This window comes from Empidonax traillii, unplaced genomic scaffold (assembly GCF_003031625.1).
Source record: "Empidonax traillii isolate 1590-97213 ecotype Southwest subspecies unplaced genomic scaffold, ASM303162v1 scaffold135:size1941959, whole genome shotgun sequence".
Taxonomy (NCBI): Eukaryota; Metazoa; Chordata; class Aves; order Passeriformes; family Tyrannidae; genus Empidonax; species Empidonax traillii.
This window is the reverse complement of record NW_020955328.1, coordinates 1,575,361-1,602,439: the sequence shown is the minus strand read 5'-3', so window position 1 is coordinate 1,602,439 and position 27,079 is coordinate 1,575,361. Positions and strand designations below refer to the sequence as shown.

General features: G+C 46.7%; 1 protein-coding gene across 1 annotated transcript in view; it reads left to right on the top strand.

The window, feature by feature from the left end:
* Positions 1-27,079, top strand: part of AATF (apoptosis antagonizing transcription factor) — a 43,488-nt gene that overhangs the window by 9,234 nt on the left and 7,175 nt on the right. The window contains exons 5-11 of the mRNA XM_027883806.1: positions 7,808-7,922; positions 8,265-8,469; positions 9,484-9,648; positions 10,324-10,407; positions 18,797-18,864; positions 19,859-19,939; positions 23,020-23,091. Coding sequence (XP_027739607.1) covers positions 7,808-7,922; positions 8,265-8,469; positions 9,484-9,648; positions 10,324-10,407; positions 18,797-18,864; positions 19,859-19,939; positions 23,020-23,091 — 790 coding nt within the window. The remainder of the gene's footprint in view (positions 1-7,807; positions 7,923-8,264; positions 8,470-9,483; positions 9,649-10,323; positions 10,408-18,796; positions 18,865-19,858; positions 19,940-23,019; positions 23,092-27,079) is intronic.

The following is a 27,079-nucleotide window of genomic DNA, read 5'->3' as shown; positions in this document are numbered from 1 at the left end:
TAATGCATTAATACAGAGCAGGGGTGGGTGTCACAGGGGAGGGGGGAGGAACTGAGGCACAGGCAGATTACACAGTTTCCAGAGGCATGGAGCAGTTACAGGATTAATTGGTGCTAGGCAAGATCATGGACTTAAATATATTCTTGCTTTGAAGATTTTACTGGGAGCCTGCACAAATGTGTGACAGCAGAACTGGGTTTCAAGCCTGAGTGTAAATTATTGTGATCAGATCTAGCCCACTTAAAACTGGTAGTTCATTTTAATTGAATTGTATTAGTCTGGACACTTTATGAATACAGAAAACATCGGGCTTGTCAATTCATGCAGGGCTGAATGTGATTTAAATGGATGTGGATGCAGGTGTCCCCAAATTTCACCTTTCCTCTCTGATCTAATGAAGAATCTATTCAGCTCTTTTTGGGGCTTTGCCAAAGCCTGTTGACATTAATGAAGACTCTGCTCTCGACTAAAATAAATGAATGAATCAGACCCTTTTTTTGTGGAGAGCTTTTGGCAAGGACTGGGGTCAGTGAGGATGATCAGCTCCTGGGCCCTTCTGTGCAGGTGCCAGCGAGTGGGAGGGAAGAGACGTGAAGTGGGAGGCTTTAGAGGAGGCACAGGGCTCGGGTTTGGAGCTCTGTTGTTGTGGGAATGTTTGGTCAGGTCATGGGGTCTGTGGTGTTTTTGTGCCTGTGCAGAATTTGGTACCGAGAGAGTATTTTGTGGCTTGTCATTCCTGTCTGTGAATTGCTCAGAAATTTTATGTGGGAGGTAGTAGAGAAATGCAGGACATTTGTTTAACATGCAGTTTTGGGCTGTTTTCAGAAAAAAATCTCTTGCCCCTCCTCACTGAGTGCCAAGGCTTTTAGCTTGTGGTATTCAGTATTTTTGAGCAGAATTGTCTCCTCTTGTATAGGTGTGGTAAAAGTAGTGCTCCCATTTGATAGGTGATCTCCACAGTGACATGTGCTGGACACTGAGGTTGTTTAAGGTTAATTTGAAAGCTGCTTTAAATTCTAGAGCAAGAAATGGTGGGACAGTCCCTGGTGGGTGACCTGACACACCTGAACCCCAGACAGGGGGATTGCACCACTTAATCAGACAGGTTTGCCCACACTTGAGTTTCTCAAGATTATCAACGAATTAAATTGAGTTTAGCTAAATATTTGTGCATGTTAGTCTGTATACAGCACAAACAAGATGCAGGGAAACAAGGGCTTTAAAAGTGTCCAGACAAGCATGTGCAAATGTCAGCTAACTCGGATTAATTGGCAATTGGTTACCTTGAGATGGAAACTCGGTGCTTGTCATGATAAATATAATTAATGGCCTGGTATTATGTGGGGAGGTCAGTCTAGATGGGCTAATGTTCCCTTCTGGCCTTAATATCCAGATAACTATGAGATCTCGCATTGCCTCTTCCTTTCTCCTTCCTGCCCATGTACTGGGGGATTCCAGCCTGGCAGAGGCAGGAATGTGTGCTGTCAGCCCCTTTGCATTTACAGTAATGTAAAACATCAGTTTTTATAAATCTCATTTTACCAGCCCCGTCCCCTCCCTGCTTTGGGCTGATATCAAAAGATGATGGTTGAGGGGAATCAGTAGAGCATGAACTTCATGGAAGTGTTTCTCTTTCTCTCCCTTCTCAGCTCTCCCCCCTCCCCCAGCCCCCTCTAATAAAACCCCTGAATACTCAGCCTTTATTCTGTTGTTGCATCTAGTTATTTTCTTTACTTTTAGCAAACTCATCTGTGTCTGATCTTGTTGTCCTTCCTGTCAGATGCAGCAATATTGGAGCGAAAGGGCTAAATTGAGGCTGTTCTGTAACTCTTTGGGAGTCAGCTGAACTGCTGGTGTGAAAGGGGGGTGCAGCGTTGGCTCCTTTGTGCCCAAGGAATACAATTTTCCCCTCTGCAAAGGCGCTTGCATCATTTGCATTCCAATGGAACCAGCAAATTGGGCCTTGGTGTGGAGCAGACCTTTGCAATCAGCAGCAAAGTCTGCCTTTTTGCTACTGTGGCTTGATAAAATTCCACAAACTCAGTGTTTTGGTGAGCGTGGGGGGAATGTCCCTCCCAGACTTTCCCAATTTTGGACAGATTTACAGGTGCTTTGTGCTAGGACTGAGCTGAAGTCTGCGAGAAATGCATATGTAACTGCAGCACCTCTAAAAAATCACCTCCAGCCTATCATTTAATCTGGGCTGGCTCCTGTAGCTTCTGTCTGAGGCTTGTCAACAGCCTTTTATTCCTGTGCTCCCCTGGCTCTTGGTGGCCCCAGGCCATGCAGGGGTGCGAAGCTGAGGCTGGGGGCAGTCCTGCCTGCCCCACGTTGTCCCTCCTGCTGTTCATTCCACACGGGAATTCCAGCCAAGCCGTTGTCCAAAGCCCCGTGTTTCAGATGCGATACCTGGAGGAATTCCCCCGCCTTTTCCGGGCTGGGAACGTCTCTCCCCGCTGTTGGGAATACAGAGCAAGCTCCAAAAGTAATACTGACAGACTTCAGAATTATGATACACTGGAGCTGCGGCGTAATTCTTTGTTGAAGAAGTTAGAGGCCTAAAATGTTAAGGCTTATTGTTATTCCGAGTTGATAATCTCTGCCTTGCTTTAATAATTTTTCCTCATGCCTGGATAGCCTGCGAGTTGCACAATAATCACTCACACAGCTTTGTAATCAATGCCCAAAGTAATAGGATTCCGCTGGCCAACGGCAATTAATAAATTTGTGTCTTTTTTAAAACACTAGCAAGTCGGGCCTGAAATACGACTGACTGGCTTTCCTCATTTGCATATTTATTGCAGTGGAAAAATTCTTGCCGAATGATTGATGTTGAGCCTGCCTCTTGAATTCCAAACAGCACATTATTATGAAATGAAAAATGCCGGCCATACAGTTGATTAAAGTTGAAGACAGTGGAATCGGTGTTTTTTAAGATTGTGGGAGAATTAAAGGCATATTTTAATAGATGTTGACAAGAAGTGAACTAACAAAAGCAAAGCAAAGGATTTGCTTGAAAAGATTTAATCAAACGTGTTTCGTGGGGGATTAATTGCTGGGGATGACTAGTGCAAGTGGCTGGCTGGTGGATTTTGAATGAGGAGTATTGTTCCGAGGCCAGCGGATCGAGGGCCATTTTGACCTGGAGTTTAACTCCTGTCCCGCAGCCCTTTGAGAGGAGGGGAAAATTCCCCCTCTTCATCTGAACGCTGGGATAAACGCCCGCACCTGATAAAGATACTTCTCATTATGTGCAGCTATTAAAATAAAAGAGGATGGGTTCCTCTCCTCCTCCCCCGTTTGTATTAATGTGGCCGGAGCGTGGCAGGGACACGGGGACTCTCCGTGGGGACACTCTGTGGTGGCAGTGGGGACGCTCCCAGTATTTGGCAGCTCAGCTTTTTGCTCTGCGTGCCGTCCTTCCAACACCAGCTTTTCTGTGTGAGCACTCCCACAGCCTGTGGAGGTAACATGGAAAATGAAAAGCCTGCACGGTGGTGACATTCCTGTGATGCCAGATCCTCAGATTTAATTGAGGGGAAAAAAGGAGTTAATTTCCAGTGCTTGGCGTGGGCTCTGAAGTCGAGCCGAGTGCCGGGCAGGCGCTGGTTCCTGCTGGCACATCCTGGGAAGGATGTTCTGTGTGTGTTTGGATAAGTGTGTGCACAGCAGAGCCCAGGCTGTGGGAAGCACTGCCCTGGCAGCGCCCTGCGAGGTGCCACATGGAGGGAAAATCCTGGGAGGTTTGCCCCAATTTTGGGATTTCCTCCCTTACCCATTGCACTTGGATTCTGTTGGATTGATGCACCCGGGTCAGGGGGGAAGGAGGTGCCTGGTGGGGCAGTTTGGGGAATCCCGGGGCTTGGCTCTGTGAACCTGTCATGCTCCAAACCTGCTGGATGGGTGGACCAGGGTTAGACAGGGAGGAATGTGCCCAGTGGAGGAGTTCTGGGAATCCCAGGGCTTGGCTCTGTGAATACCTCGGAAAGCCTTGAGGCTCCAGCTTTTTTTCCATGGGCTCAAAGCTCCCTGTGGCTCTGTACCAGCTGCTGCTCTCCACAGCTGCTTGGGAAGATGAAATGAGACCCCGTTTTTAGAGGTCATGGAAGAGAGCACAGATCTTTTCTTGTGTGGGAGGCTGTGGGAATGCTGGAGTAGGAGCATGGATGAGCACTGAAGCCATCCTACATGGCACTGTGTGAGCCTCCACAGCAGCTCTGCGTGTGGAGAGGATGGATGGGGGTGTGGGAGCCTGGGGGTCAGTCCCTTGCCACCAGGAACCTCCACAGTCCAAGGGGGGTGCCACCAGCACAGCCAGTTTGTCCATAACCCCTGGCACTGACAAAATTGATATTTTGTGGTTGGAGAGCAGCAGGACAGATTTCATCTCTGGTGGGTCTCCTGACACTTTGATACATGGCAGTGCTATCCCTGAATGGAGCTAAATACTCCAGGGCTGCTTCCTGGCTGGGTGGAGGGATGTATAAAATGAGAGTGTGTGAGGGAGTATTAACAGGAAGGCACACTTTGATTTACTGGTGCTGGCTCCCAGCTTTCCTGGTGGATTGATATGCTGCCTGCTGGATCTGGAACAACTTTTTCACTCCTGTACACAAAATGAAGGGGCTCCTGTGGACTCTCAAAAGTGACTCTTACAAGTTAGTGTCTCCCCACAGACACTCTGAGTGCCATTTCAGCTGGAAGTTTTATTCAAACCGTGTTTGTTGTGTTCTTGGGGCAGCTGCAGATGGATCCAAAGGGCAGCTTTAGGAAAGGTTTGATGGAAGGAGGGGCTGTGTGTTGTCCTGGAGTTAGTTGACCTCCCTTACACACAGAGCTTGACTTGTCTGGGGGGATTTTAGATGCCATAAAGGGATCAGATTCCTTAGTTTTTAAGGCAGTGCTGAGTCACCTGCCCTCAAAAAACCACAGGTTGGATATGCAGAAGTAACTCCTGGAAAAGGAGATAGTTTTGAGATCTTGCTCACTGATGATTTATGGGCCAGTGTTGAAGGTGTTGGTTGTGACACTGGTGTCAAATATATAAGGTGGAATATTTACCCCAGCACATTGGAGAGCAGGTTATAAGGGATGCAGCAAAGCTACCAGCACAGTGTGGGAGAGAAGGGGTGGGAGAGGCAGCAGCTGGGGTGAACTGTGCCAGCAAAGTTGGGTCGGGAGAGTTTTGCATTCCACAGTTTCCAGCTGCTTTCACAGTGCTGTGTCTGCAGTCACTGACCCCATCCCAGGCACTGTGCTGGGAAGAGCAGCTGGGAATAAGCTGTTGGCATCAGAATCAGGGGGGAGTAGTGGGAGGGTGATTGTGGAGTTAACAGCGTTGTTTCATCCTTGGCCAGTTTGTGTCGATACTTTCTTGATCCTGAGAGCTTTATAAACAAAACCATCCAGGACTGCCCGGGACCTAACCCAGGTCATGGCAGTGACATCCCTGCTCCGTGGCCAGGGCTGGCATTGCCTGTCCCTGAGAGGGGCACACCTGGTGGTTATCACACCTGAAAGCTGCAGAGCTGGTTGCCTTCATGTACTGGGGCATTTGAAAGCTCAGTGTTTGTGGCTGTTCTCTGTTTAATTGTGTGTTTCAGACAAGGAGCAGCATAACAGAAAACGTGCTGGGGGGCAGGTAGGGAGAGCAGGAGGGTCAGTGTCCAGCTGCCTTTCAAAATGGCACAGTTGGCACCCCGAAACAGTTGTGTTTTGTGCTGCCTTCATTCACAAATGGGTTCAGACTCGTCCCCAAAGAAGTGGTGTAAAGGCAGACAAGGGCATTAGAGGGAAGAGAAGATGAAGAGGAGACTGGGAAGAAAACAGTCCCTTCTGGAATGAAACGTGAAATGGATAGGGCAGGGCTGGGTGGGAAGGGACCAGGGTGACACTTGGCTTCTGAAGTTGAGTTTACAGCACACTTAAGCAGCCAACAGGAACAATGAGAATGCCATCCAATAATGCTATTAAATACACAAGAACTGAAAACACGGAAATTACCCAGCTGTAAGAGGCTCGTGATGAAGCCACTGCCTGGAATAATTAGCCCTCCCACCTGGTTAGACGCGCAGTCATTGTCTTCCCTGCCCTCTCCATCCCCTTCACTCCAAATAAAATTGCTCCCCATCCCCACTTCTGTTGGGGTCCGTATCTCAGAGCCTGGGGGAGCTCGAGCCTGTCTTTATTTCCTTGCCTGCTCGCCGTGGCCCTGCTATACCCCAGAAGAGCTGGAGTGCTACTCCAGTTGTAATTGCCAGGATCAAAGCTGCCTGGGGTGCATTAGCACTGCTGCTGGAGGAGAGGCAGCGGGGAGAAAATAAACAGTTTCGGAAGCTCTGGGGACATTTCGCTGCGTTGCAGGCAGTGGGAAGGATTTTGCTGGTGTAAGCTGTGCACTCGGGCTGGGGTGGGGGCACTTTGCTTTTGCAGGCGATGCTTTAGCTGCAGACACACACAACAAATGCATTTTTTTAAGGGCTTTTTGTTCTGTTTGTCTCGTGGAATTGTTTTGATGCTAACACACGTCTGATTTACAAGCGCAGCAAACCTAATCCGTTAATAGGTTTATATAGAGGAGTTGTCAGAACGTATCTATAATGAACCCTGGGCTCGGGGAGGATGAATCCAACAGCTGATCTGCAACAAAAATCTTAAAGCATCTTCTCCTTGACATTCCTGTTACTGAGGTCAGGCCGTAATTTATCTGAAGATGGTGACAACTGAGCAATATCACAGTGGTAACACGTGGGAGATTGAGACCTCTGAGTGTCTGGGCTGATTTCTGCTGGCACTGTCTCTGTCTGGCTGAGGAAGATTTGCTGTTCACTCTACCCATGATCTCTGTGTCCCCCATTAAAAAAAAAAAAAGGAAGTAAAGACAAAAATCGAGTGGTGAAAAGTTCTCTCTGTTCTTTTGTGCCAAATACAAAGAGAGGGAGGTTTGGGAGTTCAGAGCGGCCCCACTGGTTTCATGGCCCAGGAGGAACCAGGGGGAGCTCTGGGGAGGTTCCACCTCCTGCCCTGCACACAAATCCACGGGCTCTGCCAGGCAGAGGGAGTTCAGTTTAGGTTTTGGGGTAGAAGTGTGCCAAGTGTTTTACCTGGGAGAGCTGACCCTGGGATTGGTGTGTGGCCATGTGCAAAGGGAGAGTTTATATCGGCCCCCACAGTTCAGATCTTGCTGCACTTAATTTTACTTGCAGTGCAAGTTGTCCTACCTCCTGTGTGGTGAGCACAGCGATGGTCACAGCCCTGCAGGAGTTTGGGGTTTGGTTTTTCTTCTTACAACGTGCACATCATGTCCAAGAAGGGAAAGTCAGAGGTCAGTGTGAAGGGCCTGTACATATGTACATTTTCCCTTGTGTCATGTTATTCGAGTCTGGCTTGTGCTGCAGAACTTAACACAGGAGAGAAACAAGTGAGTCAGCAAAAAGATTGTTGTCACATGTGTGTTGCTTCTTTAGGATGTTAATCCTTCAGGCTCTGCAGTGGGAATGTTTGTGGATGAAACATTAGATCAGTACACTCCCAGTGTGCAGCCAGGCAGATGTTTAGAAGGCAGTTCTGCCTCCTTTCCTCCCTTCTTGGGAAAGAAATGTTCTCCCCCGGCGTGGTGGTGTTTGACATTACCAGCCATAAATCAGTTTGGAGATAAAACCACATCTCTAACTGATTATAGACAAACAGTTAATGGGACATGCAGTGGCTGCGGCAGAAATTCTGATTCAAGATGAGAAACTAAGCACTGCAAAGCTGAGTGTTCAACAGGAGCAAGAAATTGTCACTTGTGTCTCTTGCTCTGCAGGTTGTAAAACTCTGGAGGCCTTGCTGAAAGTACTGGTGGAGCTTCAGGACGAGCTGCTCTATCAGTACCCAGGCACGAAGCACCTGGTCGATGGAAAGCAAGCAAAAGCTGAGAGGTAAATACAAAAAAAAAAAGGTATTTTTGAATCTTTCTACATCCTTTGTCTCCAACAAACAGGACAGTGCACAGCCTTCCTGAGCACCCTCACTCTGCTGTTCTCTCCGGTGCTGCTGTGTCTGGGTGACACATACTCCAGACAAATGACCATCTGAATTCCTTCTGCCTCATGGCAAGTCTGTTATGTAGTTTTTCTGATAATGGAGCAGGGGCTAAACCGTGGGTCTTGCGCTAAAAACACCACCCTGGTGTGGAAAAAGCTGGTGGTGGAGGGGCCATTGAGAATTCACACGTTGCCTTAGAGAGGTGGAGGGTGTTCAGCCTGTGCGTTTTGTCCTAGTGATGATGAAATCCCAAGCAGTAGCGATGAGGAGCAGGTGGATAAGGCCCAGGAGAAGAGGAGGAGCCTCCCCAAGCGAAAGCTGAAGTTTGAGGACTACCCCGAGTTCATCGCCAAGCGCTACGCGGAGCTCAGGCCCTACCGGAACAGCGTCCTGCAGAAGTGGCATGACAAGACTAAGGTGGCGACTGGCAAAATGGGAAAGGCAAGTCTTGGCTCGTGTGTGCTGACGTGCTTTTGCTTAGCAGAGGTTTGGGGAACAAGTGCAAACTGAAAGAGAGGAAATCTAGGTTTGATATGTGGAAGAAATCCCTCCCTGGGAGGGTGGGCAGGCCCTGGCACAGGTTGCCCAGAGAAGCTGTGGCTGCCCCATCCCTGGAAGTGTCCAAGGCCAGATTAGACAGGGCTTGGAGCAACCTGGGGTAGTGCAAGGTGTCCCTGCCCATGGCAGGGTGTATAAGGAGATGAGCTTTAAGGTCCCTTCCAATCCAGACCGTTCCATGATTCCATGACTCTTAAGTTTATTTGGAAGTTTCATATCGTGGATGTTCCAAGTTAGGCTGAGAGGTAAAGCAGCAAGAACTAAATACACCAGCACACACTTCTCCCCAGCCTCAGAGGAGTTTGCAAAGAAGCTCAGCCCTCACATAGCAAAGGCAAAAGCCTTCTGTTTTGAGCAGGCAGGCAGAAATAACCTTTTCAGGGACAAATGTTTTCCCAAGTATGGGGAAAAACTCTTGGTTGGTGTTGGTTCTCCCGACCAGACATCTCGTCACAGCCAGTCTCCAGCAGCAAATAAGCTCTATGAAAATGCCACTGTTGCTGATCTCCAGGCTGTTTATGGTTTCTAGCAGAACTGGGGCCTTCTGTAGCTCTCCTCCTCCACGGAGTGTACATTTAATACAATGGGTAATCATTTCACCCGGAGATCCAGGGTCTCCTCACATCTCTGAGTTAGTATTAATCATTGAGAAGTTAATCTGAACCAGAACAGCAAAGGCATTTTATTAAGCCGGGCGTCAAGTTGCCTCAGGTTGGGAAGGGAGAGCGAGGGAGAAACAAATAAAAAAAAATCCTAACAGAAATCCCTGCGACGCGACCCAAACCCCCTCCTCCCGGAACGCTGCCTGCTTATCCGCTGACATGGAAAGATAGGGGAACACTGCTGCCTTGAGGAAAGGCTTTCTGCATTATCTGACACTGGTTAATGCCGTTGCAGGGTTTCGGTGCCTTCGAGCGCTCCATCCTGGCTCAGATTGATCACATCCTGATGGACAGGGAGAGATTGCTCCGGCGCACCCAGACCAGGCGCTCCGTGTACGCCGTGCTGGGCAAGCAGGAGCCGCAGCCCCCGCCAACCCCTCAGCCCGGGCCTGACCACTCGGTAAGGGGGCCTCGCTGCTCTCCTCGGTGAGAGATTTATGGAGGAGGCACCTGAGTGTTGCTTCCTGCGGTGTAACAGCTGAGGAGGAGACGTAGGTGTCCCAATTCCGCTTTTGTGGTGTTTGCGTTACCTCCTGTCCCAGTTCTGGGCTGGGATTGTGCCCCTCCTGTGCTGGAGGAAGTGGTGCTCGCTAAATCTTGCTTTTTGAGGCTACAAAACTTGTTTTTTACGCTGTAGTTTAGAGTCTTTAACCCAGAAAGTCACTTCCAAAATTGTACTGCATCTAACCTACGGAATACATTAGTGGTAAGTCCGCTATTAATTTAGTATTTAAGAATGAATAAATACTCAATTCTGAGAGATCAGGTAGAATTACTGCCCTTGCAAGATGTATTTTTGCCATTACATTAAAAATATCTGTAGTATTTTGCCAGAAAGACTTTGCAGAGTCCTATTTATTTCCCAGTAAAGGTATCATAAATCTATTTTGGCATTGGCAACATTTCTGCCTTACCTTTGAATGTATTCCTAGTCCTTAAAAGCTTATTATGTTGAGAGTTTCTCTCCATTCCTTCATATCATCAAGTGTGTTTACAAGCTGCTCAGGTGATGTTGTTGGAGTTAGGGACAGAAATATCCACATATGGGCTTTCAGTATTTCCTTTATGCTTGCAGGAAGTGCTCCCTCCCTCAGATTCCAACAGACACCTGAAGGACATAGATGAGGAGATATTTGATGATGATGACTTTTACCACCAGGTAGGTGATGGTAAATGTGTGGAATTATTCCTCCAGTTGGTTTTCAATGCTTTCAGAGGTAATGCAGTTGGTTCTGTGCTCTGTGTTTCTTGCGCCTGTGAAACTCAGTTACCCAAAATCTCTGTAGATGCCTCAGGGGACTTTGCTCTCAATTTTCATTGTAGGGGGCTGTGTGAGTTCAAACCTGCACAGGGGATGTAAACTCGCTGCCCTCCTGGCACTGCTGCCCTGGGGGTGTCGGGACTGCAGGGTGATTCTGTCTGTGCCTGTTGTTCTCCTGCACAAGAGGAAAAAAAATCCCTGAAATTCCCTGAAGGTGACTGTTCTCCCTGGGCAGAGTCCCAGTATGAAAAACAATCGTAGTAGACCCTCAAAAGCACTGAAGTTACTCCTGTCTCAGCCCGAATCATCTCACCTAGCAGATGAATGGGAAAACTGCAGGGCTTCTCTGGCACTTCTCTTGGAGTCATTCCAGCTTGGATCCGGGCCAGTCGTTCTTTTTATTTGCAAAATTCTTAGAAACAAGGAATCTGCACCCAGTGCACGGAAACATTGTGTTTGTAGCTTATTTAATAAAGACAGTGCCAGCTTTGTGAGAAATGGAAATGGTCACATACTGAGGAAAACGTCACTGTAATTCCTCCCCAAGGGCACGGAAACCTGGGCCACCTTTGGTGATCCACAGAGAGCTTGAACTTCAGGGCTAGACAAATATCATGGTATCATTAGAAAGGTGGAAATTTTTGATCTGAATGGATCTGAATAGTATAGCATTCCAAGCTACAGCTCCTCTCCATGCTCTGTATCTCCATAGCTGTGGGTTGAGCAGCATCTCTGGGGCAGGGGAGGGTGCCAGGCCCCCCTGTGTAAGCCCTAAATGGTAATCAGAGAGTGCCTGTCTTGTTGGGACCAGGGATTGAAGGAGCCAAATCTGTGAGGTGGAATCTGGGGGCCAGCTGGACCCTAAGAACGCAAAACAAATAAAAGTCAGCGTAACAAAATCCTGGGGAGTGGTCAAAGAGAAACAGCTGAGATTGACAATCTGTGGACCTGTGCAGAGAAGGTGCTTATTGGCCACGAAATGTTAAATTTTTAAAAGAAAAATAGCAATAGATGAATGGCCCAGTCTTCCCTTCTAATAACTTTAACTCCGATAAATCGTGATTCCAGAAATATGACTAGTCCCAGCTTAGCTTTTCCCCTCGCTGGTTAATTGGGGTGCTGGGGTTAATCTAAATTAAAACTTAAACTAATAGAGGTCATCGAGGGAAGAGAATCACCTGAGTAAAACAAATGGGTCTGCCAGGCACAACTGTATCTTGGCCATTTCCCAAGAGGGAAGTGGCAGCAAATTGGAGGTGTTTCAGCGCTCGGCGGAGGTGAAGGATGGGTGACACGGGTTTAATGCGCGGCCCCTCCGGAAAACGTTCCAGATTGCATTCCTGGCCCCACCAACTGCTCCTGCGAAGGAGCAGGACCCGCCAGCAACATCTGGCAGCACAGCGAGGGATGGGTGCAACTTTGGGAACCCCATAGACTCTAAATATGGTGCTTAGCCTGGCGCAGGCTTTAATCACTTGCCACTCCTTGGCAGCGGGCTCCGACAGCTTATCCCGGCCTCGTACATCACGCACAGACATCTGCTGAGCCGCCTGTCAGCCACACATCCATTTTCCCTTCTTGCTTGGGGTTTTTTTTTATACCCCTCCCTCCTTCTCTTCCTCTCCCCTCCCATCCCCACCGTGCTTCCTGGGAGAGATGATCCGTACAGATTCCCGGTGGCTGTGGGGATGCAGCCCCCGCCACACAGCACCTGTTCCGCTGACCTGGTTAATGTCCCGTGTTCAGTGGGATTTGGCAGAGCTTGGAGCTGAGGCCAGTTCGGTGCTAAGGCTGGAGAAAATGGCTGTATGTTTTCTGTCACCTCCCAATTAAACTGGATTCATAAAGTGCTTTCCTTTATTTGTCAGGGCGCTAAGCCGGAGCTGAAGGCGCCATTCAGAGAGGGGAGAGCGCAGCACAATAGAGCTGACAAGGCCCTGAATGGGTTTGCTTTCACGTGGGTCAGAACTGTGCAGTGCTTTTGTGTGTGTGTGTGTGTGTGTGAGATTGCATGTGTGGGTATAAATAAAATGTAGGAAAGGAGCTGGTTCTTCAGGAGCGCTCAGCAGCGGCACTGGTTGTGGGAGCTGAGCTCCCAACCTCTGGCCTCTGTGCATTACGCTGATTGCAGGGTGCATTTCAGTACCTGCTCTTTGCTTCCTAAGTCTACATCCAGGCTTTTTCCTCCTTTTTTTTTTTTTTTTTTTTTTTTTGGGGGGGGGGTATCCTTTTCATTTTTCTAAATAACGTTTGGTAATTATTAATTTATTTTGATTACTGCTTAAAAAGGTAAACATTCAGATAAAGAATAGCATTGGAAACCAACTTCCTCCGTGTGTCAGTGGGAAATTAGGCAAGTAAAAATGAACAAGAGCTGATGAATGTGCACAAGTTAACAGAATAAGTAGCTATGCTGTTTTATAATAGATTATAATACAAAATTCGTTAATGAATATGTTTTTCTTGTGGAAAAACAATTTTCTTATCCGGGTCTTGTATTCAGTAGAATTCAGGCAGGTGTATCTGGTGGACTTTTTTGATTATTCAGGACTTAACTCTCTTCTGCCTGTTCATCCCACTTTGCCTTCTCTCCTATTCTTCACTTGTTTTATAGACAAACACAACATTTTTATTTTAGTGCCCCTGTTGAACAGGGATGGAAAGCTGAACTGAATTATGCAAGTGAAATATTTTTATTTGGGTTGCACTGGGTGGGAACAGTTAAACTGTTTCAGAAGGATCCTCATCACTGTCTGGAGCCCAGTTCCTTTTCTTTTAAAGTCTCCTTCAATACATGGTTTTAAGGGAAGAAAAAGGCTTTTTATTTTTAGAAGTCATATTTACGTAGAATTCATTACAGCTGATATTGCAGCATTAAGACTTAAAATTCCAGCCTGCTACCAGGGAGCTGCTGGTCTGACATGCTACAGTGGAGATTTTATTATTGGGTTGAAATACTCCTCTGGTAAAGGAGAGAGTGGAAATTGCTTTATTTCCAACAGGAATTAGGTTAGTGTTCATATGCTAAGTGTTCCACTGGTAGCAGCTCTTCCCAGAACAAATGTTCATCATTGATGGCAGCAGGTATGCCTAAGGAGAATTGGGAATATACATAATTCCTTTCTTTCCCTGCTCTCCTGCTCCCTCCTCCCCTGGTTTTGGTTATGGTTATGGAAGGGACCCTAAAGACCATCCAATTCCAACCCCCTGCCGTGGGGGGTTTCCCACTGGAGGGTTTCCCCAGCTTTAATCTGAGTAACACCGAATAAACCTGCACATCCCAACCTCTTGCTAAGATACTTCCAGATCAATTTGTTTCTATTCTGAGTCGTGCTTTTATCTAAATCCCGTTGTGTGGTTCTTTAAATCCCACTGCATCACTCTTTAAATCCCACCGTGGGGCTCTTCAGAAAACTTTGCCTGATGGGGTAAATTTCCCCTTGTGTCTCAAGCAGTTTCCTGGGCCTGTCCCTCTCCCAGGGATTTGATAATGCCATAAACAAGTAATTACTAATCCAGTGAACTATTAAAAGTCGATAATGGTGAGGAATAGAGAGAAGACTGGCTTTGTGACAAGCTGGTTTACCTTAATTAAACCGGTGAGTGATTAATATGGACAGCTGATCTTGTGGCTTTAATTAGATGCATTTAGAGTTTTGTGTGAATAAGAGATGTCTCGAACCATCCCACAGGTTAATGGCAATACAATACTCTTATCACAGGCATGTATCTTTCAAATGGCTGGGTAGATGGTTAATAACACGTTTTAAAGCTTGATTTGGAACTTCTCTTAATGGGTTATTAGAAAATAGGCAAGTCTGTGCATCTTACACAAACCTGAATTTGAATAAAATGGGTTTTTTAATGAGAGGCTGTCCACTGATTTCGTCTTGCAAGTTAAGTTTTTGTAAATAGCTTTCAGAAAAACAGATTTTAAAAAGTGTTTCAAGGGCATTTAAAGTAATATTTGAGCTGCAGTCTTAAAATTTTCTCTGGAGTTGGTAGAAATCCAAATGGTTTTATACTGTTCCTGAGTGGGGCTTGAAAGGAGAAAAGGAACAGCTTGTTTTGTACATCCAGGCAGAACTCAGGGCAAAATGAGTGAATCCTGGGCTAGAAACAGCCTCCATGATTTATACTGCTGTTGCAGGATAAATTCACATGATTCACCATGTCTCTTCGAGGACTAGAGCAGGAAAAAAAAAGTTAGATTGGATAGTAATGAAAATACATGGATAAAATGCAGCTTTGACAACTTTCTGTTCAGGAGTGACTTTGCATTTTCACCAGGAGAGAGGAAAAGCATGTGGTGGTGCACATCTTTACTTGGACTCAACAAACTGCATGTAGCTTCTCTCTTTATTTCCTACAGTGATTTTGTTAAAAAACCTGCTTTTTAAACTGTTAAAAAAGACCTGCACACCACAGTAGTTGTGCATTCACTGTCTCTAGCAACAAACACACATTTGCAAATATTTCAGAGTTCCTCACTAATAAAGTGAATATTTTTTTATTTTTAGGAGTGACAGTGTGTTCTAGTAAATTTAAGCAGCTGCTGGTAAACCCAAGTCTGGGTTTCTCCCATTTTTCTCATTGTTTCAGAATCCACAGACAGTGGAATCTTCCTGTGTTTCTGTTGCTTCCAGCAGACAACTGAGCTGGCAGAAGCAGCCCAGGGCTCTCCTTTTGCATTGTGTGCAGCTGTTTCCAAATGCACATTGTCAGACCTGTGTGAGATTATTCTTATTATTGACTCAGGGACCCTGGCAGAGCTGTGCTCACCTCTGGGCACACCTGACTCGGGGAATTCAAAGGCACCAGTGCCACTTGCAAGACAGAGCAGGTGCCTTTGATGCGCTGTGGCACAAGTGACCCCGTGCCTTGCCTGGCTTTCCTGGAAGGTTTTAGTAACACTAGAGAAAAATCAGTCCTTTTGTTCCAATTTTATATCTAAGCTTTGTAAACTCAAGCCTTTGATATACTACAGATGGACTTTCCTTTTTTAATTTGATTTGCTCTGTAAGGTCTAAGACAAGTGAGCCTTTTGTCAGGATTTCAGCCATCCTTGTCTCTTTGTCTCAACTGGAAATTCTTAGGGGTCTGCAAATCAGAAAGGTCAGCGACTGTAGTATTAGAAACGCTGATAGATAGTGCATGAAAATGAGACCTAACCTCTAAAATGAAAATTGACCTCTAAAATGAGAAATGAATCTCTATTACCCTTGAACAACACCCCGATGGCATTTCTAAATCCCTCTAATTTCGTGCAGTGTACTCTGTGTGCATCTCTTTAACTGCTGTGGACAGGGGGCCCTTTAAGGTGAGTTCTTGAGAAAGCACTTCCTGACTCCGCTGTGGATTTTGGCTTTGGTGGCAGCTGGGGCGGGTGAATACTGATGGCTTTGGAAGCTCTCAGACTTGTTCTTGTGGGAACACTGTGAGTAGCTGTGGATTGTCAGCTCTGGGGTGCTCAGGGCACAGGACAGTCAGCTCCCAGCCTGTGGGTCTGGGCAAACCACGCCACCATCCCCAAACCACCTCCACGGGCTTTTCTTCCCTCCTGTGGTTGGTAGTGCCTGGTTCTGCCTGGTGAGAGTGGTTGGGGTGGTTTTGTTGGCTGTGGAGTTCAGAAGCAGGCACGTGAGGAGCTCTCTTGGCAAACATCACCCCTTCCTTCCAGGGAAAATCAAACTGGGATTAGAAACTTCCTTCTGCTCCACGTCGCCCGACACAGTTGGTCCTTCTGGTTCCAGCTTTCCGTAGGAAAAGCTGGCAGCTGAGCTGCTGGACGTGGCTGTGCTTCCTTGCAGTTGTGTTTGCTTCCATGGGAGACTGAGCTGAGTGGGGGTTTTGAAGTTCAGGGAAGATGTGAAGGAGGGAAAGCAAAATAGGATCTGTTTCAAATCAAAGCCTTGTGATGCCGAAATTGCCTAACTCAGACTCAGTCTTCACACATCAGGGCTTAACGCTGATGGTGATTTACTTACACTTCCTAGTTAATAATTAGACATTGGGAGACACCATATATCATTCCTAATGGAATATATGGGGTCTGATGAGAGTTTTCTGTTTTGACTAATAAATTCTAACCAGAATCGCCGAGCTTAATGAAATACTGCAGCTTCGGAAGTGTTTTAAGTCTTGTGCTGGGAAAACAGTGTGGCTTTATTCAGTAAATGAATTTATCATTCCCTCTGTGTCCTGAGCCCTGGCTGGCTCTGGAGCAGGAGCTGAATGCAACACTCTGAACTAGAAAGCGGAAAACTAATCAAATCCTTAAAGACCAAAGGCAGCGAGGCCTGGGCTGACTTTTTCAGTGGTAGCCTCTGGCTACATCCACTTTTATTTTAGTAACCATTGTTAGCATGATTTATAACTTCAGCTCCAGACACATGCTGTTTAGATGTAACAAGATGCTTTGCAGCTTTTCTTCCTGTTTCCTAATTTCCCTCTTGCTCCTGCTTTATTTTACTTATCCCTCGTCTTTGCCTCCCTCTGCTCTTCCCAGCAGTGTGCCCAGTCCTGCAGTTGACACTGTTGTGGAAGAACATGTGGAACAGTGGAAGACCTTGTCAGTGCCAAGGTCAAAAAAACCAGTACAGGAACCTGCCCCAAAAATGCATCCTGGAGTCATGGAATGGTTTGGATTGGAAGGGACCTTAAAGACCATCCAGTTCCACCCCCTGCCATGAGCAGGGACACCTTCCACTGGTCTGTGAATTTCTGGGCCACCAGGAAGAGCAAGTCCTTCTGGGAATGTCCTGCTGCTGAATTCTCTGGGAGCGTGGGATGTCTGTGTGTGACCATCTCCGTGTGCCTTCTCTGCTCAGCCGTTTTCCCTGTGCCTCGTGCCGGGGAACGAGATAAGAGGAGACAGTAAACACACCTTACTGCTGGAACAGGAAGAAACCACTAAAACCTCTCTGCACCACTTCTCACTGCTGTTCCAACCCTCCCTCCCACCTTGCTTTTGACAGAATATTGACTAGAAACCAAGATCCCATTTCTGCTTAGCCTTAAGGGCAGCTGTTTACAGAGTGGCGGTGTTACACAGGTTTACTGTGTCGTATGTCTGTGTAGCACTGGATTTGGATCTTGTATTTAGCTGCCAGGAGTGACTGTGATGAAGTGGGAGAGATAAACTGATAGATTGTGTGCCAGAAAGATGTTGGGAATCAATCAGATAAACAGGGCAGAGAAGTAGCTTGCTGTTCTCTAGTGATAATAAACCAGTGGCCTCTCTCCTGGAATTTTTTAATGTAATTGCTGCAGTAATGATCTCCAAAAATAAGAAAATAGAAAAAAAAAAAAAAAGCAGTGGCAGGTTTTTAATTATGTTTGAATCACTTTTTTTTTTTGTAATGTGATGTATGTCCTGAAGGAGAGGAGAGTATAGGGTGGAGGAGAAGCATCCTGCATCCTTTCTTCCCCACTGGCTTTGTGGAACTGCCTGGACTCTGGTTTCCAGGTGGGGCTGTTTCAGGTGCTTCTGAGCTGAGGCAGTAACTTCACTGGGTGGTGAAATGTTGGCATCTCTAAACCAATCAGTGCCCCTCAGTTTTGGAGGGTTTATTTCTGTTCTTGGTGTTAATATCCTGGCTGATACCCAAGGCACAGCACGTAGAGCTGACAGTGAGTGGTGATAAACATACAGCGCCAGTCAACTATCCAGAAAGGCTGTTCACAATATTCTTTGGCTGCAGGAAGCAAAAAAGGACAAACCCCAGCCCTCAGGACACAAAAAGAAATAGAAAAGCCTGCTTGAGCATTCGTGCTCTAGCTATAAAAGTAGTTTTGCTGTGCTGTTCCTCAGTGTTACTGCCCAGCAGGGCTTGACTTCTGTTGGGCAAGTGCTTCAGTGCCCCCCTGCCCTCCCCAAACAAAGCCTGGGGTGAGACCTGTGGGGCTCAGCTCTTCCTGCAGGTCTGCCTGTGTTGAAGGGGAGATTAAACTACTCCTGGATCCGTCTGAAACTGCGTACAGAAACTCTTTGTAGTGGCCTTCTGTGTTATGCCCCAATCACATACTCCATGGGGACATTTTGGAAGAGGGAGATGACACACAGTTACTCAAACATTTACCATAGCCATTGGCTTTTTCCCTTGGAAAGCTCTTTGTGCAGAGGAAATGTTAAAAAGGCCTCAGTTTTTGGCTTGAGGTTTTCTAGGGAGTTCCAAAAACGAGGCCCTTGGGAACTTAGCAGCTAATTCTTCCGAGAAACCTGTGGGCCTGTTTGCATTAACATGTCCTTGCTGGGCTGTGAATGGGAATTTTGTCTTTCTTGCAGCTCCTTCGAGAACTGATAGAGCGTAAAACCACCTCCCTGGACCCCAACGACCAGGTGGCAATGGGCAGGTAAGGAGGGAGTTGTCTGTAACATCACTGCCTTCCTCCCAGCACTGCATTCCAGCAAAATCACCTGGGGGCTTCCAGTCCGGTTCACTGGAGAGGGAAAAGTACTGAGTTGATCCGGAAAAAGCATCTGGGTGTAAGAAATTACCTAAGAAATTCTGAAATCTGCATGGCATTAGTCAGGAAGCTCATCCTCTGTAACGTATTCCTCAGTTATGGATCACACAGTCTGACTTGTGAGCTGTGCCCTGGTTTATGTGTGATCCCCTGGAGGTGCTTCCCACTTGGAAAGGGTTGTTCCAGGTATTTCTGTCTCTCTGTTTGATTCTGGAGTTAGAAAATAAAGAACCTTCCAAGTGCCACTTAATGAGCAGTGTACGTTTAAATAACCAGTGTACATTTAAATACTTTAGAGAAGTGTAAAAGCAAAGGAAAGTTGGGAATGCTGTAGTTGGGCTCTCCCCTGAAACAACCCATGGGGTTATGTTTGGAGAGGGGAAGAAAATGCAACGGGGAAGTTTTGTGATGGTGAAACAACTTTTCTCCTTGTAAAATATTACCCAAAGTTTAGTGCAACGTGTCAAATTTATTTTGTGTACATCTGGATTATTATGGAAAGCTATTCACTATAATTTAACATGATATAGACAAAATTGCATTTAAGTAGTGATTACATTGTACATTTATCTGACTTTACAATAAAATAGATCACAGTAATTAAGATTATATTAAGATTGCAGTAATTGGATTTTGCTAGATTTTTTTCCCTGATGTCGAGTTTTCATTCTATAAATCAGGTAAGATGACGCTCCTTTTAGTAAAAAAAAAAAAAAAAAATTATTTATAAGTGGGAGAGGTTTCTCCCTGCTGGAAACTTTGTTGACTCGAAGAAGTTCTGTTTGAGGAGAGGAACCTTCAACACTATTGGGGACCAGACTGTTTCTGGAGGTGTTTGGTGGCTCTGAAAGTTGTGCACCTGTTGTTTTCCATTCCTCAGGCAGTGGCTGGCCATCCAGAAGCTGAGGAGCAAAATAAAGAAGAAGGTGGACAGGAAAGCCAGTAAAGGGAGGAGAATCCGGTGGGTGACAAGTTCTGATTTTGTCTAGTTGGCTCTGGGGTGCTGATTCATTACTTTTAGGGCAGGATTTCTTGCTCTGGGGAATCCTGATGTTCTTTGAGCCTGGAATAAGGGCTTGGTTGGGGCAGCCTGTGGGCACTGCCCCGATCAGTCGTGGCAGGAGTGTTTATTGGCCTCAGGAAGCACCAGAGAGGGGCATTCAAACATCTCTGAGCAATTTGGGGCCGTAATTTCGAGTGAAAGCCAATAAACACCTCTTGTGCAATGTATATTTCACTGACTAAAAACCGGACAGCAGCTCAGGGGAAGATGGGCAGAACTGCCTCAGGTAGATCTCTATTTGCCACTGACTGCCAATTGGAATTTGGTGTCCAATCTCCCTTTATTGATAAGTCACATCACAGCTCTGTTTAGCTTCGGAGCATTTCACTCCTGGATCACTAATTAGGCTTGAACTTGGTTGTGTTGCCAGTGGAAGAACCTTCCCTGTGGAGGGGGAGGCAGCCTGGAGAGCCGAGTTTCCCCCCTTTGCAGAGCAGATCTCCCAGTCTCCCTGAGTTTAGCATGACTGCATGATTTGTGGTGGGGGAGGATGCTGAAAAGCTGCTCTGCTTCCTGAAAAATCTGCGACATTAACCATCCTTTTGTGAGTAAACTATAAATCCTGAGTTTAGATGGCATCTGATAGAAAGTCAGTGGAGTCAGTCTGGGTCAGGCCTGGCATAGCAATTTTTAAGATAGATGTCATGAGATAATTTATTGAAAGAGGGAAGAGCTACTTTGTTGGCCTGAAAAGCCCATAATTATTGACTATCAATATTCCTTTCTGTCAGCATCACACATAATTGGATATATTCATGATTCAGTCAAAACTACTGACAACATCACACAACTGAGGCAGACTCGTAAAGCTCCAGGAGTAATGGGGAAGTCTCTCCTTGTGTGCAGTGTGTGTGTTCAGCATTCCTGGGAGAGCAGCCATCTCACCAAACCAGTCACCTCTTACATCTTAGGGGCCTTCTCTTGCTTCTTTAAATAAAAGTTGCAGGGGAAATAACAATAAAAGCAAAAACTCTCATTGTCTGTGGTTAGCATCAACATCAAGTTAAGCTGCAGCTTCTTTTCAGAATAGGCAAGTGGAGCCCAAATGGCTGTTTTTAATTAGTTGGTTCTTCCAGTGAGAGACTTGGTGTCACCCCAGACAGATCCCTTTCCCTCTGTTCTTTTTTATTCCTTGTCTAAAACTGGAATAGCAATGCTTAAATTTGCTATCACGAAGGACTTTGAGATCCTGGAGAGCAAAGTGTTTAATGCTAAGTTAGATCTGTCTCCTTTATCCTTCCCTTTTAGCAAAGCTTCAACATTACAGCATGTTTGGATAAAATATGCTGGTTTACTGCAGGGGCTGAGGAGCTTCAAGTGCTTTCAGAAGCAGTCAGTCTGCCACTTGACACGAGTACCTGTCCCCTTCACAGACAGAGAAATTTGGGCATTGAGGAAATAAACTCATCCAAACACTCCCCAGTCAAGCTTAAGAAACCTGGTGCCTAAAACTCTCCTGCCCCTCACTGGGAAGTGCCCTTTCTTGGGGCAGACCTGGAAGGAGTGATGTTTGCACACCTGCTTTTCATGCCAGGGATTTCTGGTCCTGCTGCAGCATTCTGTGAATGAAATGAAATATTTTGTATCTGCTAGAGTGGGATTCTGGGATTTTTAAAGTCCTGATTTAAAAGGTGTGGCAGTGATTAGATGTGGACAAACAGCTCGTGTCAGAGAATTTACCTGAACTGCCACGTCCCCGTGCCAGGCTGTGTCAGTGTAAGCCTTGATCTGTGTAAATCCGTGGCAGTGTCTCATAAGGGAACTGTTTCAGAGCCCGGGCTGTTGACCTGTCGATTGTGGCAGCTCTAGCCCTGCTCAGCTGTGCCTGTTCCCTGCCTCCATCATTACAGCATCGGGCCAGGGCAGTTCCTTCCATTACCACTGACAAAGACTTGATTGTGCAGAGAAGCCCTTGTGTGAGGGTGAGTGTGTGCTGTGCCTGAAGAGCCGCTCTGAAATGGGCTTGTGAGCTGAAAATCCCCTCGAGGGAATGTTCCTGCATAAGCAAACAAAAGGGAGTGCAGAGGTTACAGAGTGGAAAGGTGATTCTGGGCAAATGCTAGTGAATCCTTTTGCCTGCTATTTGTCAAGCTCTAAAAATAGCAGCAGCTTGGATGAAACATTGCAGGCTGGGGTAGGCAGGTAGTGCACACCAGTGGTTTGGAATCCCCTGCCCTCAGACACAGGGTTTAAAGCCACTTCCATTCGGAGGTTTTCAGTACCCTGTTAAATTTGATGTTGTGTCCTTGAGTACAAGGCATGAAATGCACTACAGTGTGGAAAGTGGTGAGGAGATCCTGTGTCTGGGGGTGCAGGGCAGCTTGCAGAAATATTTCAGTGATGAGAATATACCCCATCTCATCTTTGCACAGGCCTTTTGCTGTCTTCTCCTTCCCTTGTTTTTACATGCTCCATTTGTAAGCTATTCAGGGTAAGATTTTCCAGCTATGGACATGGCTGCAGAGTGGGATTTTGATGTCCTTTAGGGCCCTGCATACCACAGAGCAAGGAAGAACTGGTAGCAGATGGATGCTGGAGAAGGTCTGATGCTCTGACGCTCCTGCTGCCTGCAGTGGGCTCTGGGCACAGATTCCAGAAGGTGATTAAGATGCCAGCTGAATGGAAGGTTGGAAAGGAGTGTGTGTGTCTCTGACTTCTCAGGGTTGTCTGTCTGGGAGTCTGATTAGGGACTCACACACAATTAATGGATGCTGCCTGTCCTCTTCCTCACTGGGATAAAAAAGGATTTGCTGGCTGTTCAGTTCATTGTATCATCTGATTATTCTTGTGTCCATGTTGTAAGAAAGGAAGAGGGAAGGGGAATTGCCAGGTACAACCGGTGACTCATTAGGAATCAGCCCCCAGGAAAGCCAGTGCTTTGCCTTTCAGGGGGCTGGAGTGGTTCTAGTCAAGCAGCAACATTTCCTTTTCATTAATAGTTACTAATGTGCTGCCTGCTTATTTCCTGCACTCCTCAGGTATCATGTGCATAGCAAGCTGGTGAGCTTCATGGCACCTATTGACCACTGCACAATGAATGATGATGCCAGGTGAGTAATAGATTAATTATGGTTCTCAAATGGCTGCATGACAGCGTGATATTGACCTGTTCTTCAGGCTGTCGCCCCCTCCATTTCTTCTTATCAGTTCACCATTTGTCACTGGCATCATAGCCTGGGTGTCTTGGTCACATCTGTCCTGGAAGCCTGGCTGAGCTTTCGCTCTCTTAATTGCTGTGACTCCAAACAAAGAAGTTTTCATAAATCTCGGTACCCACATTTTTGGTTCCTGCTTTTAAAACTCCTCCGATTTTGTAATCATCCAGTTTGGAGGGATTCGTTTGGAAAGAGGCAACCAAGTTACCTGGTGGTCTCAGGTATAACCAAAACTTAAAAAGAACTTGTGTTCTAGCAGAAATGGCAACTTCAGATTCTGGCTAATGTGCATTTTCTTAGATTAGTTAATAATTGGAATAATTCTGTCAAGATTCACTCAAGACCTAAATGTTCTTTGTGTTTATGTCTATTTAAAGAATGAGGAATTTTATTGTAAAACTATGATTTAATGTGCTAATTAGTAAAGAAAATATCCATAAAGTTTTGTGCAGAGTTACCAAACAGCTCTTCTACATATCCACCCACATTTCTTATTACATTTTTAAGCTGCATCTCGAAATGCTGAAGCTCTTTGTGGGAAGGAGGTGGAATAATTTTTCCAGTGAATGGATGTAGAAAACTTGAGAAACATCTTTCCCCTGGGTTGTGGAACATGTTTGTGCTTTGTGAGGGAGAGATGTCATTTGTCTGTTTGCGAAATGGAAACCAAATACCTGCTGTTCTTTGGCTGCTGCCTTTTGGGGGATTGCACAGAGGTCTGGATAAGGAGTAAGCTGGGGCTAAGATGTTTTGTGTCCATAAGACCTGTGATATTTCATCATGCATCTTTCTCAGAGTTTCTTTACCTTTTTTTTTCTCTTTTTGTCAAGTGAGGAAAAAAAACCCCAGCTGCTCTGAGTTTTTTAATATTGTTTAGATCCTCTCACCACAGAAATAAACATGGTGCAGGGTGAAAGCTATTGCTTCAGCCATATAAAGTGCTCGGTTCTTCCACCCCTTACCTGGATCAGAGGATGGGGCAAGATAGATGTAGTTTCCTGGTGGAAACAATTCTGAGATGTGCTGCTTGCTCCCCACATCTTCTGGTCCGAGGGCAATTAGCGGGTGGCAAATGTGTTACGGGAAGAACCAGTTGGTACCATTTTCATTAATAATCTGCATGCCTGCAATATTCCTCTCTCTCAGTATTATGTCCAGTTGACTGGTTATTGTTATGCTTTAGGAATTTAGAATGAGGTTGGGGTGTGGTTATATAGTACTTATTGCACTGTCCTGCAGGCTGCAGACCCCTGCTGTGCCCCCAAAATCAAGGCAAGCTTAGCTCCCATGGGGTGTATGAGGGAGAGGGAGGTGAAAAAAAAAAGAGTGAGACTGATAATCCAGGAGTGACACTGAGCGTGCTGTCCCCAGAGGTGACATTGCCTCCTCCTTCACAGTCCACCGCGCTCACTCACTCGTGTTCCGAAAGTTGCACAGAAAATGTGCTCTGTGAGCCAAAATCCTGCAGCCAGCCAGAGCAAGAGTGGAGTGCATCAAACAGCTGGGACAGGGGGGTCATTCTGCGCTACAACCTTCTCGGGCCTCAGCTCCCCTTCCTCTGCCATCCTCATCTGCCATCCTGCTACCCCTCGCTCCCCGGGAGGCACCCCGAGCCCCCAGCACGGTGCCTGACCCCCAGAACTGCTCCAGCCCGTCCGTGTGAGGCTCTGTCCTCACAGTTCTCGCCGTGGTGGGGGCAGAGTGGGTGACATTTGTTTCCCTGGGGGTGTGTGCCGGTGTTGTTGTACCCACATCGAGCAGGTTATTGCGTCGCTCGCGCGTGTCACCGAGCGAGCGTTCGGCGGCAGCAGCAGCAGCTGCTGCTCATTGTCTGACTGCGGGAACTTAGTCCTGACATTAAGTTTATGAGTCACTTTGGAGGCTTTCCATGCTCTCTGCTGATGGCACTGCAGGCACCGAGCTCCTGTGCTGGGTTAGACGTGTTGATGTGTCACACAGCGGGCGTGCCTGGGGGTCGTGCCGTGTGGGCAGCTGGATCCCACTCTGCCAAGATCAGCAGCCCTGGGTGTGGATGGGGCAAGGATGGAGTCAGGCTGGGCAGGTTCTGTGCCTTGTTCTGCCAGTGGCTTCCTGGGTGACCTTGAGCAGGTTGCCCTGTGTTCTGATTGCTCTGTGCCACAGAGAGCTGCTGGTGAGATGGGCCTGTTATAAAAGCAGTGGTTTAGTAATAGTGATTTTAGTGGTATTTAATTTTTCAGCATACGCAGGAAAGCTTTTGTTTCAGACTCAAAAATAGAAACCCGAGCTTTTCTCACTTGCCAAAATGCCTGCTGGTTACCTGCAGCACAAAGAACATGCCTATCACAGGCATCACAGTCTTCCTTTAGCACTTCTCTGCTGCTTTAGTCCTGATGTTGAGCTTAAATTTTCCTCTGCCGTCATTTAGGCCTGTTATTTCTTGTCCTGTTCCACGTGGGCTTTGGGAACAAATTTGTGCTTCCTCATTGCAGCAGCCCTTGCCCATTTGGGTGGGAACCCTTGTGAAAACCTGGGTGCTGCTCATCAGCTTCCTCCCCACTTTACGCCTTTTGTGTTTGCATCCAGGCATAAAACATATTCAAAATACTGGTCAGTGCCTGAAAATTAGGGGCCTCAGTAGGTGTTTGGGTTCAGCTCTCTCTCTGCCTGTGAGGAGGAGCAGCCTGAGCACTGGGAAGAGAAGGGGATGAACAGTCACTCCAGGATTGTTTTACAGCCCGAGTTCGAGGAGAGGAACATGCAAGTCAAATAACTGCCTTTGTCAACATCACTGCCACTTTCTTTCTTATTCTTGCTGCTGGTTGGAATAATAGCACTGGTGGAAGCAATTAATCTTCCCCTTGCCAGTTTTCCATGCACCCTATGCATGGGCATGGCTGTTTGACCCCGTGCTCACATATATTACGGTGTAATGTGTGGGACACTGGTGGCCTCCAGCCCTCCTCTGTTTTAACCCCTCTTTGGTAGTATTTTAAAACATACATTGGAAAGTGATTTTTATGGTTGTCTTGGGATACATGTTTATAGACTTTAACACATTTACTGTCCTCTCGGGCCAAGGTTTTTCTAATCGGTCCAAGGTCATTGCTATGTAAATGGCCTGACCTAAGACAAGGGACCTGAAGGCAAACCTCTGGTGGTCGCCCAGAGGAGAGGGGAGCTGCCTTGGGCAGGAATTACTCAGGGTTAGAACAGGGTTGGCTGTGATTTCTCCTGGGTTTGAGGGTGGTATCATGTGGGTGTCACTTCTTGGAGTTGCCTGGAAATAGGTTTTTCCCGTGGCCATGAGGTGGGGAACAGGCCAGTCTCCTCTGCTTTACACCCTGGGAAATGGGGCGCAGGGAGATGACAGCCTGTATCTCCAAAGGCTTTTGGGTCCAGAAATCCTTCAGGCAAGAGCCTTAGGGAATGGCCAAAGGGGACACAGAAGGTCTGGGACAGAGCTAAGGTTGAACCTGCTGAGGCCTCCAAGTCTGTTCCAAGTGAGGTGTTTTCAGTCCGTGCAGGAGTGGATCCAATGCACAGCCCTGTTGTGGCAAGGTCAGGTAAAGCCTGTGTTCCTGGGAGGAGCTGTGTGTGGATTTGGGTTTTATTCTCTCTGCCTGTCAGCTGTGATTTACAGATCTTCAGATCTCTGCACTGTCCGTGTGTGTGAGGAACAGAGACTAAACAGAGACACCGTAAAACAAGGTCTAATATCAAATTACTGCGAAGTTTGATGAACATCTGAATTTCACCTCTGGAGGACGGTGACTTGCAGGGGAGACGTCCTTTAAGGACACAGATGTTTGGTACAAACACCTTTATCTCCCAAGATGACTCAGGTTATTCTGACAGGTAAAACAAGATTGTGCAAATATGCAACAGTGATCTAATCAGCTGG